This window comes from Periophthalmus magnuspinnatus, chromosome 20, assembly GCF_009829125.3.
Source record: "Periophthalmus magnuspinnatus isolate fPerMag1 chromosome 20, fPerMag1.2.pri, whole genome shotgun sequence".
Taxonomy (NCBI): domain Eukaryota; kingdom Metazoa; phylum Chordata; class Actinopteri; order Gobiiformes; family Gobiidae; genus Periophthalmus; species Periophthalmus magnuspinnatus.
In genome coordinates this window covers 12,828,202-12,845,776 of record NC_047145.1, presented here as the reverse complement: position 1 = coordinate 12,845,776, position 17,575 = coordinate 12,828,202, and the positions used below count along the sequence as shown (strand labels likewise).

Below are 17,575 nucleotides of genomic sequence, written 5' to 3'. Positions count from 1 at the left end.
AACAACAACAACAACAACAACAAAAATAATAATAACAGTAATAATAATAAAATAGCGCAGACTCGACCCACTTAAATCCTCGCAGCACACTCGCACGTTATTGAATTTGAGCTGAAAAATTAACGCTCCAATGGGCTAAAGGGCAATGCAGCTCGTCTTTGTCATGAGCCCTACTGTGACACGAGAACGGAAGTTGTTTTACAAAATAAAAGCCTAAATGGATTATTTTGTATTTAATGAGGCATAAGTTAATGCGTAAATTAAAACAAGGAGACTAAATTACATATAATCAAATGGTGGCTCTCAAAAAGCACTGGCGGAACTCATATGTGCTATGTATTTTATGATGAAGTACCGGAAGTTCTTAAGTATTTGTCCGGCTTTACTATCGATTATCCCAGAGAGCGATGTGACTCGGCCCGCCCGTGTGCTCCTGTGTCCGTTCCGCTTTGCCTTCCCAGAACCGATGGATCTTGTTGGATGTTAGATCAGCACGCGTGTACGCCGTTTGGCTCTGGAACATTTCTGCCAGAGCATGATCCGATCCGTCCTCTTCTCTCAGGTAGGAGCGTTTAGCCTCTGCCACCGTCTCTTAGTGATGCTAAACGATGTAGCCTCCTCCTCTCCTCAGCAGCGGCCGCACCTTAGCTGTGCTCTCGGGTGACATCCATCCACTGCCCTGTAAATGGAAGGATCTGATTGTTAATGATCCAAGTCATGTGGTGCCATTAATAACAATGAGAGGTACAGGGCTAAGCGAAGTACCTCTCTATTATGAGCTGTTCAATGATTTATGGGTCTCAGTTAAAATGTTTAGAGTATTCGACATGTCAGTCTTCCGTATCAGCGAACTGAACACTGAAGACTGGTCTAGTAGGCTAAATGATGTATGTAATGCATGTTTATAAAGATTCAATGATTTCATCTCACAAGAATTTGCTGGTGAAGTGTCAAAATATGTCTAAATTAGGTTTGTGATTAATTTCCTGTATCACTGTAATGTTTATAGCAACATACATTTTTCCATTAGAGGAAAGCATGTTCTATGTTTATCATAAACAAATTCAACTTAAGTATATTATACAAAAAAGATTATTCATTGTGACATTTTTACTACAGACTGTTAAAAGTAAATCAAATAAGCATCGCCTGTGCCACCATAATTACAGCAGGATCTGTGACAAACACTGTATCTATTACTTTCCCTCCACCTTTCTCCGATATTTCGGACTTTTTCGTAAATAGCCAATAAACAAAACACATTAAACAGCTGTAGGCTAAATTTTGATGATGATCTAATGCACATGATTTATTTCTTGTCCTAGCTATCCTAACTCAGAGAGTGATACATTTTGTAAAACTACACTTTAATTAGCCTTATTAAAGCATGAACAAAACTAACTTAAGACTTAATTCATGATGAACAAATGATTTATTTAGAATGATTAAAGCTTAGTAACTACTTAACTCCTAACCTCTTAATGAAGCAAACTACTAACTGCTACTTATTTCCATTGATTTTGTTGTTTTGTAGAACCTGCACCAGAACTGCTTCCTGAGCCTGGCGTCCATGGCCTCCCCCTCGCGCAGTAGCCAGGCCCAGCAGCGCTCCAAGGATGTGGTCCGGCTCAACTTCAGTCCAGAGACCTACGCTGTGTCCAACTCCCTACTGCTGGGTCTGTCCCGCTCCACCAGTGACACTGACTTGGTTTCCCCCGATGCCCGCTCCACTCTCACGGCCAGTGCCTCACACTACACCGTGGGGCAGTCCCAAGATCTGGTCATATCCTGGGACATTAAAGAGCATGTGGATGCTGGGGACTGGATTGGAATGTATCTCCTTGGTAATAAAGTTGTGTGATTGTTGTTTTTCTATTTATTCTTTTTGAATAATGTTAAAATATGGCAAAAACACTGCTCTGTGTATGTGAGTAGGCCTGTATGGGGTTGATTGAGTGTGATGGTTGGCAGGCGCTATGTAACTTTTCTGGTGGAGACGTTATTTCCTTGCCTGGAATGTTCCACATTATTGCATTACACTTACACTACACTGTCACCTGGTTATATCCATAGAGATAGATAAAGTTTAATACTTTTAATATTGTTGAATATTTCAGTCAGAGCAGTAACATCTCTATGGAAACGCAAACGGTGTACTTGCCGCCTGAAAAGTAGCATAGTACGACTAATATTATCAAACACATATTCTTAAATGGGATCATTAAAATCTTATATTCTTGAACACTTCTTTTTCCAGATGAAACGTCTTCTGAAAACTTCCTGGACTACAAAAGCAGAGGAATTAGCGGTTCCCAAAAGGGACAGATTGTGTGGAAATTTGACACAAGCATACCCTTCCCTAATGGTAAGTTTAATTATGATTCAATTATAATCATAATTCTACAATTCTAAACTCAAGAAAGAATTACAATGCTTGTACTCATTCAACAACTCAGGAGGTTAATATAATAAACCAGTAAGATATAGCCAACTATGGCACAATGTATTATGCAATTTATTTTTGTCTAGCTGGATTTTTGTATACAGCTAACATGTTACTTGTTTTGAGTAACTGAAAATAAAAGGGTTAAATACTCTTATTATAAAGGGACAGTTAAGTTCAGCCCTGTCCATGTCCTTTACTTTGTCTAGTGGATAGCTTTTCTCATTTGTGTCCTCTCTATGTCCTCAGCTGAGACTCAGGTGTGCTTCAGGTATTACCATGGAGACAGTGGAGCTTTGAGAGCAACCACCCCCAGTGTCACCATCAAGACCAGCACGTCTACAGTATGGTTCAATACATTGTTTCAATGCAAAAATGTCAAGATGATAAAGGGCATGCTTTTAGGGAATGTAGTCAATGCCCATTAAAAACATTAACCTACAGTGTTTATTAAGACATTGTCTACTTGTATATTTGAATGCATGCGCTGAGATACTCTCTGAGTATGATTATATATAAGTGATAGTAGAGAGCAAGACATATTTAGATTGAATGGGAATATATTTTTTCATACATAATTAGAAATCGAATAGTTTCAACTGAAGAAGTACCCATGAGTTAAATCTTATATTTTGATGATTTCCCATGTTACCTGTTTATTCTGAATAAGTTTCTCACCTAAATTCATTTGAATAATGAGTCATTGTTATTGCAGGTGTCAAAGACAGTGGTGAGCCCAGAAGTGAACACTGAACAGGGCAGGAGGAGGCTCATCAGCTTCACTCTGTCAGGTAACACTTTATACTTGTCATCGTGTGGTCTTATCCGTTTTATAGTCCTCATATTTCAGACTTCAACCAACTTACATAATCAGATCTAATGCAGTTATCATCTGACCACTTGAATGTACAGATTTGATTTATAAGTACTTATTACATGATGAATTTTCATTACAGTTCCAGATCTCCATGTTCCTCAGTCCCTCTTTTTCACTTCACTTGAGCTGGTCCTTTATATTGTTGTGTTGATTTCCTCCCCCGTTCCTTGTTTGCCCAGCCTGTGCTTCATCTAGTGTGCAATCCAGTGTTTGTATGATAAGAATAACTTAATTTATTCTATTTTATGTCAGTGTTTAAAAAGGAATAATATTTATTTTAAGAATTAGAAAAGAATGGTCCTTTATCATAGTTAAAATAGTTTTACTTATTTATTGCTATTTTATGATTTGGCTTTTATTTGATTTTATAGGTTTATTTATTTATCCATCTATCCCTCTATCCATCTATCCATCTATCTATCTATCTTAGCACTCATATCACATAATAAAAAGGACACAGTATATAAAAAGCCGTACATATCGGCTACAAAATATTGGGAGAGCTCTAGTTAACGCTTCTAACTTCTAAACTTGTCCTTTTTCTGGGTATGATTTGAAGACATCCAGGCTGTGGGGATAAAGAAGGGGATGTTTTTTAATCCGGATCCCTACCTGAAACTGTGCATTCAGCCGGGAAAACACAGCATCTTCCCATCTCTGCCTCACCATGGACAGGAGAAGCGCTCTGGAGTGGCCTGCAACACCGTCAACCCTCAGTGGACTGCAGAGGTACATTTATAATATGGAAGAGCGTATGAAAGATTTAAGACTACTTAATCGACCACTATCAACAAAAACATGGCAGCAGAGATGAAGAATTATTTATGAACTTTTTAACTGCTAGGTTGTGTAACATGAAGTTGTGTGTATTTTTGTCATCAGAGGTTCAGCTTTGTGTCTCTTCCCACTGATGTCCTGGAGATAGAGGTCAAGGACAAATTTGCCAAAAGTCGACCAATCATCAAACGGTTCCTTGGAAAACTGTCCATCCCGGTTCAAAGGCTGCTGGAAAAACATGCCATTGGGTAAAACAACTGATTTCATTTTTGCACTTTCCTTTCAATCATCAAATTTTTCTAAGGCTTGTCTGCTCTTGCAAATTCTATGTGTGATTAAGTTCTTTATTCCATTTAATTTTATATTGATAGTTGTTAATTAACTTTGCTGTGGCTGTTTTTGCAGTGACCGTGTTGTGAGTTATACTTTAGGTCGGAGGTTGCCCACAGATCATGTCTGTGGACAACTGCAGTTCCGTTTTGAGCTAACTTCATCTATTCACCCAGGTACTTCAATTCAGTTTTGCTGTCTATGGCCTATTTTTTAACTTCAATATTGCAGTTCATAAATACTGCTTTAAAAACTACAAAAAATAGCTTATTACAAATTATTTTATGAATTTAGAGAAGATGTACTTAAGTTGTGTTTTTGTGCAAAAACAAGTACCTTAGGTTCCAGCAAGTCATTATGACAGTAGCTTTTCTCAAATATCACTAAATCATCTGCCTCCTACAGTGCTTAATCTAGTATTTTATCAGATGTTTATGCCAAATTTTCTGTGAGCACTTGGAACACTGGCTTATGTCAGTATTAAGTCTGTTTCAATTTGTAATCTCATGACTTTGTGCTTTCAGATGATGAGGACTTGTCACTTGTCATTGAAGTACCAGCACTTGAAACCAATGCAGAAGACAATAATCACAACAACCCTGAAGAGGACACTGTCAGCGTTGGACCGGACATCATGGATCTCCCTGGTGATAGTCCTAAAGACCCCTGTGCACCAGAGCTAACTGCCCCCACACCTGAGACTGCTCCTGCCCAATCAGAGAGCCCAGAGCAGGACAAGGAACAGACGTTAGAAGAAGTGGCAAATGGTCCTGAGAACAATGAGGTCCAGGCTGAAGAACTAAATACCAATGAAGAGGGGGGACAGCAATTACAGGAAGTGCCCATAGAGGTGATTGAAGGGCCCAGAGATACTGAGAATGAGACAAAGATTGAACCACCACAAGAAACAACTAATGATAAAGATTTAACTATAGAAACCGAGAACTCAGATAAATTTGACCCAACCCAAGACTCAAATATCGAGGCATCTCTGGTGACACCTCAGGCAGTGACTAATGGAGACCTGAGCCCTGCCCCCTGTGGCTGCCAGTCCCTCTTCTCAAACTACAACTCCCAAGCTCCTTCAGGGCGTAAGACCCGCCCCTGCTCTCTACCAGTGTCTGAGCTGGAGACAGTGATAGCCTCTGCCTGCGGGGAGCCTGAGACTCCCCGGTCTCACTACATCCGGATACACCACCTGCTCCACAGCCTGCCCTCAGCTCAAGCATCCAGCCTGGAGGAGCCTCAGGAGGAAGAGAGCCAAAAAACATCTTCAGCGCCCCAGACACCCAAACTCACAGAGGAAGTGCCAGAGGAAGAGGAGGATGAAGCGACACAGTCCCCCTCACAGGTAGGATTGGCTCTGCAGAGTCAGTGCAAGAAGATAAAAACTAAACTGTGAGCTCATGTGTGACAATATGATATTTTGGTGATATTGTCATAATGTGTATTGCCTATCCTTAGTAGTGTTTACATCATTCATATTTACAATTCAATGTACATAACTCAGCACATGTATTAAATCGTAACTATACTGTAACTACACAATAATGACTTTGTACATGTGGTCTGTTGCAGGTCATAGAGTGTTCAGGCCGGTGTTGTCGTCGCACTCTTCCCCGCAGCTTGTCCATCGAGCGGCTGTCCGAGCTGAACCACTTGCTGGAGCGCGGTGAGGGGAGGAGGCCGCCTGGGTCCTCTTCATACAGTGAGGAAGAGCAGGGTGGTCCCGGGAGCAGCTCCAGAGCAGGAGGGGAGCACGACTGTGAGTTCTGTGACACGTCCTGCTACAGCACCTCCTGTTATAGTACGTCCTGCTACAGCACCTCTGCTCAGAGCCACTCCATGTATGAGGGCAGGGAGCACGCACGCCTCTCCTCTGCCGACAGTAACCGGCTCTCCGGCAGCACCGTGTTCTCCTCCCAGGACGAGGAGGATGAGGAGAATAGCGCCTTCGGGTCTGCGTTAGACGAAGGGCAGGAGGGAGGAGCTGGACGTCCGCTCACCCAGAAAGAAGCTCGTCAAGGGGAGACAGGAATGTGTGCTGTCCCGGGGGTCCCAGGTCCTAGTGAGCGGCATGGCATAGGTGAGTATTTTTACCAAGTCCATTGTATATTGGTAATCGTACATGGAACTATACATACTGTACATAAAAAGATCTCAGCCAATAATGTTGTCCATATTCAACGTCTAGAGGTTATTCAGCACCATCATTGTTTTTCTCCTTGTCAACAAGAAGTAAAGGTTTTAATCAAATTTATGGTTTAAGCTGGCAAGCTTGTTTCATGTTTTTCTAACTTGATTTTCCTATCAGGAAGATCAAGTGTGCCATGGCCTTGGTATGTTGCTGGTAAAATTTTGTATCCAGGTTGCCAGGGCTCCAGAACACACATTTCTAAAGATGCCATTGAATCCCCCTGAGTTCAGATGAGTGTGATTGACAGGTAGATTAGCAACAATCATTAGTCCATCCATATCAACACAATTATGGATGCTTATGAGGAAAAAAGAAAGGAAAAAAATATTACAGGGGACTGAAAGACATTTAGGAGTTCTGCAGAATCATTGAACAAAGAACCAATCTGTTAATCTGAGGTGTTAGGGCAAAATGGAAGTATAGCAGATTTCTCATAGATTGATAGATTGAAATTACATACCACATCTGCTTCTCATCAATCATTTAGTTGATTTGTTTGTAATTAACAACATTGTCAAATCCTTTTCATCTATGGCAACATTTTCTCTGACCCTGTTTGCTGTCCTATTTCTCCGTCAACTGTCTCTCTACTGTCTCTCTATTTTTCTTCACACATTCAGACAGTTGGCTGTCTGAAATGAACCAACAATGTTTTTCTAATCATTCTGCCTCTGTCCATTCCTTATAGTCATTACATCACATCCTCTATCTCTGGTGTCTGTCCTGTAGGCTCAGACTCCATTCCTCCTCTTTGTCATCTTCCCGTCCTGAGACCCAGCCATGAGCTAAACCATTTCTCTCCTGCCAATGACACAGCCTTACCTCCAAGTAAGCCCCTGTCTCTAGTCTTACCCTGGAGTCTACTGCTTGCTCACACTAATGCAGTTATTAATGCAGTCATTTTCATCACATTATTCATGGAAAGGGAAAACTGCCCATATACCTTCAAGTCAGAAAAATAGTACGAGTTGTTATGGCTGTATTTCTAAATATGAAAATGTCTACTGTATAGGTTGTGTTCACGATATTCTAGACATTTATGTCAAATGTATAGGAATGGTCAAGATAACTTAAAATTCATTGGTTTTAAAAGAAATCCAAATATAAAAACTCCACAAATCCTGTTGGGAAGAGGGTCCACTTGTCATATTAAATTTATTGGCGCAAACTCCTTGTAACCTTTGTGATTAAGTAATGCTACTATCACTTTTTTGAAGATATAGTCAGAAAACAATTTCACCGTAGTTCTTTTGTGCAGACAGAAATGATGTTGACATTTGGGCCACTGTTGCATGTAAATAGGCCCAGTGACTACTGAGATACTACCCTTAAACCAGGACAAAACATCTTCAATTTGAGAATTAAACAGCAAATTCTACCACTGAATTCTGACCTGCCCTACAGCTAAATTTTAAACTAAACTATAAGTTTATGAAGTTACCTGAACCTAACCTATTGCTGTATGTCCTGCAGACTGGGAGGCCCGCGTGGACAGCCATGGCAGAGTGTTCTATGTGGACCACGTGCACCGGACCACCACCTGGCACCGGCCCAACCACAGCGAGTGTGGCACCAAGTGTAGCCATGGCCTGCCCCGCTCCGGGTCCACCCAGCAGATGGAGCAGCTCAACCGCAGGTCAGTACAAGTTCTGTCATATCACCAACATTCCATTTTATATGGGAAATAATAACATTTTTAAGAAAATTTGACAGGTCTGGGCTTTGCATCATTATGTTTTAAACCATAATTTCAGTCTGCACTTCTAAACTGGGTATAAAGATTGAACTACACATAGAAAACCATGACCAGTCTAGATGGGTACCAAACCAAACAAAAGGATTTAAAATTTTTTACTAATTATATCAATCTCATGTCTATAGTGCCTGATTTTTTCCCAGCATGTGTTAATGTATTTGTTGACACAGATACGAAAGTATCCAGAGGACAATGGCCACAGAAGATGAGGGGGAAAGCTCACGGCCAGAACGCACAAACAGCTCTGATACACAGGCTGAGTGGACTCCAACAGGTGTGTATGTACTTGTGTGGTCAGAGTGAGACAGTGTCCCATCAGGAAACTTATTGTTGGTCCAGTGTACATTATAAGGGTGGCCTCCCAGGGCTGCAGGTGTTTGCTCATGGCATATTTTGAATGCAGAGCAAAACCTCATCTATTTTACACACTGACATATACTGAACCACTGTCTGTATGAGTGGTCATGTATGTTAGTTAGTTAGTAAGTGTACCGTATACTGACCCATGTGAACTCTGCAGGTCCAGGCTCACAATCCAGTAACACCAAGCTCAGCCATCTCCTCCAGTCACCTGCGGTCAAATTCATCACACACCCGGAGTTTTTCACTGTGTTGCACAGTAACTATGTGAGTCATAGGATTAACATTGATGTAATGACTTCAAAAATACTTTACTTTATGGTTTATAATCTGTGCTCTGGTATGGTATTTGTTTTGAATCCTTACATAGACTTTTCTCTTGTGTGTGACAGGCAGCCTACAGGATGTTCACCAGCAGTAGCTGTGTCAAACATATGATCTTAAAAGTCCGTCGTGATGCCAGAAACTTCGAGCGCTATCAACACAACAGAGACTTGGTGGTCTTTCTCAATAAATTTGCAGATACCCAACTGGAGCTGCCACGGGGCTGGGAAATCAAGACAGATCCACAGGGCAAGGTAGGAGAACAGTCCAGGTAGCACTATCTATGTCAAATTGTAGTGTTATGAGAGGAGACATCAGAATGTTATAATTCACGATTATTAGATTATTAGATCCTGAACCCTGACTGATGCACTTCAGAATCAATTTGTGAAGTCTGTGAATTCAAAATGAGTAGCAGAACTCTCCTGGAAAATGAAACTATAACACCAAAGATTTTCCTGATCTTAACAATGAGCAATGTATTATGTTTTATTTATTTTGTTTATTTTTGTTTGTTTATGTATTATGTGCATATATATGCAATATTAACTGCACCCAAAAAGGGAATAGCAATTGTATTTCATTTGGCAACAGTGCGTTCAGCAGCAGCAGAGCTTTGGTGGTCAGTGAGGATTAAACTGAACTCTGCTGGCAGGCATTTCAGCTATTCTCTGTTCAGTCATGGATAAGGAGACTGGATGGGTCTCTCTACATTATGTAACTTTCTTTTTTCTATTAGTCTTTCTTTGTAGATCATAACAGTCGTGCTACCACCTTTATCGACCCTCGAATCCCTCTACAAAATGGCCGCCTTCCAGGTTACCTTGCTCACAAACAGCACCTTCAGAGGCTGCGCAGCTACAGTGCTGGAGAGGTACGACTCTTCCCTAATCCAACACAAAGTTTTAAACCTGTTTTAAGTTTGAAGGAGGTCTTTGTTTATGGTGTTATGTATGTTTACAGGCATCAGAAGTGTCCAGAAACCGTGGGACTTCCTTAATGGCCAGACCGGCGAACATGCTAATAGCTGCAATACGCAACCAGCACTTAGATCAACAAATGTCCCCTCCTTGTGAGTGTTGCACAATTCTTATGGGTCAACTGTACCAATTTTAAAGGTGCACTATCTAACATTTCTAATGGTGGTCCGCCACCTGCTTGTCTTCATGGAGATTTTATTGCCTGGAATTTTCCACAGTATGGCATTAAATTAGCAAGTGTTTAAATCTGTGGAGGCAACCCTGCTCCTAAATGCAAACAATAAAAACACCTGTAACTGAACAAATGCAAAATAGATAAGCGTGAATGCCATACTGTAGTAGAGTAAACAAGCAGGTGGTGGACCCTCTACAAAAAATATTACATAGTGCACCTGACTGAAATTTGTACTCTGTAGTGGTGGTAGTAATATGAAGTATTAAATGCATTAAAAACAAATGCATAAAAAACAAATTATAATCAAGTTATTGGATATAATTGAAGTTGTGTGTGTTTTTGTACTTTGCAGCCTATAACGACAAGATTGTGGCCTTCCTCCGACAACCAAACATCTTTGACATGCTTCAGGATCGCCAGCCAAGTCTGAGCACAAACCACGCTCTCAGGTATCTCTCAGATCTAATACTAAACACCCCAACACCATCTAATACAGTAAATAATATAATTTAGAACCAATAGCCTTTTCCTGATGTGATATTGTTTTTTCATAGAGAAAAGATCCACTATATCCGCACAGAAGGCACTGCAGCAGTGGAGAAGCTATCATGTGATGCAGACCTGGTCATTCTTCTCAGGTAAAAAACGTAACAGTGAATAGAAGGAAAAATAGACACTTTACAATAGACTGTATTAGATAGTTTCTTCACTATTTATGTCCTAATGGTGATATTTGGTGTATTGTTGCAGTTTATTTGAGGATGAGGTGATGTCTTATGTGTCCCCTCATCCAATCCATCCTGGTTTTAACTTTTCACCCCGCTGTTCTCCCGGCTCATCCCCACAGAACTCTCCAGGTATGGACATTTTGTACAATTTAGGAAAAGAAAAAATATTGTTCTTTTGATTGATGTGATTCAATGAAAGTACAGTGTGTTCTTCATGGAGCACTTAGGTGAGTTGTCAACTTAAGGAGAGACAAGAGGGAAAGATATTGGCTGATTGGCACAGTTCATGCCAGGAGTCACTTGGAGAGTGCTAATGCGATTGATCATGACATTCAGGAGATTCTGGACTATAAGGCAAATATGCATTTAATTAATAGGACAGTAAGGTTGTCAATGTGTTTTATGTGATTTATGTGTAATTTATGTGAATTTTACAGTTTAGGAAAGTAAGAATATTAGTTGGCATGTTTCTTTTCTATATTCTTATTACCACTGAGGATACTAATAATAATTGCATAAATAAATAAAAATAAATAAAATTAAATAAAAATAAATAGTAAGACGCCTATCAGCATTTGAGAACAGTTTTTGACAGATGATACTTCCCCATTAATGTCTGATTGATTATATTGATTTTGGTGTTTCTAGGAAGATAAGAATGGAGGCAGTAAATTACTATTTAATGCTTTGTAGAAAGAAAGTGGACAAAAACATTTTAAAAACTGATTCGTGTTTTTTATGTCTATTTTTGTCTACACACAAATGACCAGTGTATTTCCTTTGTCAAACATTCTATTCTTCTGTTCTGTGGAGTAGGGCCTCAGAGAGCCAGGGCACCGGCTCCGTACCGTCGAGACTTTGAAGCCAAACTCAGAAACTTCTACAGGAAGCTAGAAGCTAAAGGCTATGGCCAGGGACCAGGCAAGATCAAGTCAGTTCAACACACTTTCATATGCTCAGTTAACTGGTCACTATAAAATAATATCATATACTAACAATATTTCTATGTAGACTACTTATCAGACGAGAACACCTTCTGGAGGGGACGTTTAACCAGATCATGGCCTATTCTCGGAAAGAATTACAGCGGAGCAAGCTTTACGTCACCTTTCATGGAGAAGAGGGGTATGTGACTGAATATTTTGTCTTATCGGTGTAGGGGGTTACTATAAATCATAATTTTTTTTAACAACAAAAATCAGATAATATTTTTTCCAACCAGTCAAATAAGAAAATTTCTAAATGTACCTGTAAATAGCTTGGTTCAGGTTCTAGTATTCCACCAAAGTGATCACAAAAGAGTAGAAATTGTAGCGTTCTGATGTAAGGAAACACACCAAATTTCTTCTGGTTGTTTATTTGTTTATTTATTTATTTAGTAAGGGCTACTGTAGGCAGCAACCCACACCCAAACAAGAGCAAACAATGGCAGTCTGAACTCACTAGAGCCAGTCTCCAAAACAGACCAATAACTGACAAATAGAATCTTTATATTAACTTGTCGGCGTAGGAACCAAGTATGACATACAAAAGCAATTAAATTAACAACAACACATAAACAGTTATAAGAACAACAATAGGGGTCAGCTCTGAACTAAACACAAAATATCAGAACATTACTATAGTAATGCTTGGATAGTTAAACACTTCTCAGTTTTTTATATTATTTTCATGCAATATATCTCCCACCTATCCCTAACTCTGTGCTTTTACTAGTTTATCTAAAGTGTCACTAAACATTTGTTGACCAATCCCCTCATTTGATCTCTATGTGCTATTTTATTCTCAGACTGGACTATAGCGGTCCATCCAGAGAGTTCTTCTTCCTGTTGTCTCAGGAGCTGTTTAATCCTTATTACGGCTTGTTCGAATACTCGGCCAACGACACGTACACGGTTCAGATTAGTCCCATGTCTGCCTTTGTGGAGAACTACCTGGAATGGTAAGCATCGCAGCACCAACACATACACAGGGTCCCAGACATAGTCCCACCCACACTAGCTCTCAGTTCACACATGTTTGTTGAACTCGCTACAGGTTCCGCTTCTGTGGTCGTATCCTGGGCCTGGCATTGATCCATCAGTACCTGTTGGATGCTTTCTTCACCCGTCCATTTTACAAGGCTCTTCTAAGACTGTGAGTGACATTTTTAGTAGCTTTTCTACAATATTTTTTAAAAACTAATTATATTATATGGGCCTTAAAGCTACCATCTGATCTTTATTCAGTCTCAACTGTGGTTTCTGGTCTTCTTTTGTCAGACCAAAGCTGGCACACTATCAGACAGCATTAACATAGGTAGTGTCTAGTGGTCTTATGTGATAGTACAGAGGCTGCGTTGACCAATCTAATTACAAATGGTAGCTAAAATATTGTAGGCAAAATAATTGAATTCAGTCCTGATTTCCGAACATTCAAATCACCACGGTTACGAGCAGTAGTTGTCATGATTTGCCTCCTATTGATGCATTGAGTAATGTTTAAAACAATATCTACTTGATAGTCTAAGTGCAGTGAATCAGAATGAGTGAGATGAAGGTGTATGGACTATCAGTACAAAAGTGCAATTTCCAGATTACCACCTGATGACATCATGCAGTGGGATCAGGCATTTTGAGGTTTTGAGAAGCAGGTTTGAATATGCAGTATTAATGAAACATGCATAAATGAAACATAACAAAATTCCAGGTATGGTTTTTATGTAGAAAACATTGCCATAGTAAATATCATAATGTTACAGTATCAGCATAATACTGTGTGTAAAATGTGAAACTTATGACTTAGTTTTTCTGTTTCTGTGGTTGTTTAGACCCACAGACTTGTCTGATCTGGAGTACCTGGACGAGGAATTCCACCAGTCTCTACAGTGGGTCAAGGACAATGACATCACCAACATCCTGGAGCTCACCTTCACTGTCAACGAGGAAGTCTTCGGGCAGGTCAGACTCTGGACTAAATGTTTTAATATTCCATAAGTCCTAAAACATACCTCAGTGTGACTATGTTTATAATTCATCATTACAAAATATGAACTAACCCTAATTGTACAGTCATATTGTTAATCAAAGTTCAATCATGAAGTTAAACCAGGCCAACAGTTGCCATCACATTTACAAATTGTAATTTTGCCTGGTTTGTTATTATCTGCCACCTAATATTATAAAGAACTATCCTAAAAGCTAAAAGTAAAAAAGTAAAAAGTCCAGTTGACAGATATATAAGGCAGTGTCCACCAGCAATCTGACCAGAACTGTAGAAGCGGCTTGGATGAGCAGCGAAACATCTTCACTGCTACAACTTTTTGTCCAGTTGACAGATTTTACTTTTGGCTTTTACTCTGGATCAGACCTGGATGACTGAGGGATTACACAGACATAAAGGACTATTGTAATTGTCCTATTACTAAAGTTATGCCGTGAGACTGCAAAAGCCTATTTAGCTTTTTGTATCATTGGCGCCAAATGGCATACAGTGGTTATAAAATCACCAGTGGCTTAATTACTAGGCCTACAACAATAAGTACTATATCAATTTATGTTTAATACATGATGGATGGAACAATAATTTTTTGTGGGTACTTTTTCTTTGTACCAGTGGGAAAATTTTTCTGTACTACAGTGAGATCAGAGCTTCTATGACCTATTATATATACAAAATAACTACTTTAAGTGTTGCATTCTGTTATTTATTTATTTATTACAGCTCACATTTTAATAATATTGTAAATGTATAATAGTTTTTTGGAGATATTTTTGCTCCAAGATTTGGTTTCAATATTATCGTTTATGGCCTATATTTACTTCAACAATATATTGCACCTCAAAATGTGTTATCGTGACAGGCCTATTAATTACTAACAAATAATATTAAATGTAAACTTGTGCATGTGCCGACAGGTAACCGAGAGAGAGCTGAAGTCTGGAGGAGCCAACATCCAGGTGACAGAGAAGAACAAGAAGGACTACATTGAAAGAATGACTAAGTGGAGAGTGGAGAGAGGAGTGGTGCAGCAGACAGAGGCGCTCATCAGGGGCTTCTATGAGGTGAGGCAGCACATGGCGTCTCTGTACTGGAAAACTAAAAACACACTAAAACCAGGAAGAGCTCTCTATACTGTAAACCTAAAATCATGGGGAGCTGTTCTGAATGCTGTGTGTCCCTCAGGTGGTGGACTCCAGGCTGGTTTCAGTGTTTGATGCCCGTGAGCTGGAGCTGGTGATCGCAGGGAGAGTGGAGATCGACCTCAACGACTGGAGGAATAATACTGAGTACAGAGGAGGTATGCTGTAACTGTATGCCAAAGTATATGTCCACACTGAATGCCATAAAGTTGATCTGTCTTTTTTATCTTAAAGCATTGTTAACATTACAGGATTTGCCTCACTATGTATTATTTTCGTTTATATATTTTTTATTCAAATTACTCAAGTAGTAAAAAAGTACCCATGGAACCCATCAGCAATTAATTAATTAGCAAGAGGAAAGTATGTATGTTTATCAATACTACACACCAGTACAAAAGTTACAGAAACTTGCCCTGTAGCTCAATGTTAAGCTGTGATTCTGTGTTCCAGATAAACTCAGTCCCCTTGTCTCCTCTTGTGTGAATCTGGCAGGCTATCACGATGGCCACATAGTAATGCGCTGGTTCTGGGCTGCTGTGGAGAGATTCAACAACGAGCAGCGACTGCGCCTCCTGCAGTTTGTCACCGGGACATCCAGTGTGCCCTATGAAGGCTTCGCTGCTCTGCGGGGGTCCAACGGTCTGCGGCGCTTCTGTATCGAGAAGTGGGGCAAGATCACATCACTGCCCAGGTCTGACCCACACAAACAAGTTTAAAAAAAGTTTTCAAAAGCTTATATTGTCTGTTTTGTAATTCATGTATTTCCATTATATTAGTTTACCCGTAAGACACCGAAGCTGCCACTGAAATCCCCCCCTTGTTCACTTACCCATGTAGCATTGTCATAGGGCTAAGCTTTTGAATATAGTGATGTAGCAAATGTCTCATATATTAGCAAAAGAATCATAATTCAAGCCATTATCAAAATAATTTGTAAGATAAAAGTAGTTTTATATAAGTTCACAGATATTGATATGAAGTAAATATGGTGAAATCAAATATTTATTTTACTTACAGCTATGATTTACTCAAAATTCCAATTTTTTTTAAAAATTACATGATTTAAAGGGTTTTTTTTGTTGTTGTGAATTTGTGTTTTGATTCTCAAGCTGATTTTCAATGAGTAACCGCATCTTGGGTTGCTATTTGCCAGATCCTAAGGCTGAAAGTAGTACGTAAACCCACAAAATAATGTCCGCTCAGTACATGACAGCTAATGGTGACACAGATTCAGTTTTGACAATATTGTTGTTTTTAAACCAGTAAAAGCACATATTCCAGCTTTAAGACCACATTTCCACACAGATTTCCATGACTTAAAATATGTAAAGTATTGACTTGCGCCTGTGTGTCTCTTAGGGCGCACACATGTTTTAACCGCTTGGACCTGCCTCCGTACCCCTCCTACTCCATGCTGTACGAGAAGTTGCTGACGGCTGTGGAGGAGACTAGCACCTTTGGTCTGGAGTGACCCCCACTAGGACATCATCCCATGAGGTCAAAACACAGAGTCCTTCTCCAGAGCGTGTGTGATGGAGCCAGTACATGTAGTCTGTATACTCTCCATGTGGAAGATCAGATTCTACCACTACAGAGGTCACTAACACTGTCAAACATGAAACACGAGGACTGCAATAAGAGAGATATTTGTCAAAAAGTATACATAGGAGAAAAGTATCCACCTTTTTTTATTGCTTTCAGATATATACAAAACCAATGCTCTCTAAAATACTTTAAAACAAACAGGAGGTGACATTAACCTTATATCTATTTTCATTCAGTAATAATGTATGGGGGCCTTGTGAGTAAACAATCTCAAGAGGACTAAGTAATGAATGAATTTTGTTTTTTATTTGAAATTCTGTAAAAATATTTCTTTTTTCAAAATTATTCATTTCTATTTCATTTTTATTGTGGATCATATATTATAGGCAGCCATAAACACTCCTTTTTATAGAGTCAATGCTCAAGAAGCCTATTATTAAGTGTTATATACATACAATACATGTAGATATAAATTATTATTGTACTTAAATACAACCATTTAAATTAAGTTAATTATGGCATCAAAAGTCTTTATCTCATAACAGTGGAAAACACTTCAATTCAGAACTTTGCATAGACTTTGTACACAGCTTAGGACCAAACTGTTCTAAAATACAATACTAAAAGAGATTAATCTTGCAGGTCAAGAAACTCAACAATTGTCTCAAATATTGTCTAAATTAGATGCCGTATTTTTTGTTAGGGTTTTGCTTAGTATGGAGCCCCTAACGTGACAAGAGATTTCAAAATAAGATTGTAGACTTTATTGGCAATCTGGTTAATTATTCAGACATTCTTGGTCATTTAAAAGTGCTGTACCTGATTTTTATTGTCTTAAAAACTAAACAAACAGAAGCAGTTAATCTTAAATGCTTAAATTTTACAGTGAGCCATAAGCTCAGAGACCACAGCAGAGTTGTGTTGAGATGGTGAACAAGCATGCTAACTAGCATGCTAAC

General features: G+C 39.3%; 1 protein-coding gene across 1 annotated transcript; it reads left to right on the top strand.

The window, feature by feature from the left end:
- Window positions 1–397: 397 nt before the first annotated feature.
- On the top strand, window positions 398–16,564 carry LOC117388084 (E3 ubiquitin-protein ligase HECW1). Its single transcript, XM_055230064.1, has 29 exons — window positions 398–562; window positions 1,535–1,844; window positions 2,258–2,365; window positions 2,693–2,787; window positions 3,159–3,234; window positions 3,880–4,049; window positions 4,203–4,345; window positions 4,503–4,603; window positions 4,952–5,778; window positions 6,006–6,513; window positions 7,354–7,452; window positions 8,098–8,260; window positions 8,551–8,654; window positions 8,901–9,007; window positions 9,133–9,318; window positions 9,804–9,938; window positions 10,028–10,136; window positions 10,572–10,668; window positions 10,774–10,857; window positions 10,970–11,076; window positions 11,764–11,878; window positions 11,959–12,072; window positions 12,737–12,889; window positions 12,985–13,083; window positions 13,757–13,886; window positions 14,844–14,990; window positions 15,112–15,226; window positions 15,564–15,762; window positions 16,431–16,564. The coding sequence occupies exons 1-29, from the start codon at window positions 536–538 to the stop codon at window positions 16,540–16,542; spliced, it is 4,740 nt and encodes a 1,579-aa protein (XP_055086039.1). The 5' UTR covers window positions 398–535; the 3' UTR covers window positions 16,543–16,564.
- Window positions 16,565–17,575: the final 1,011 nt, after the last annotated feature.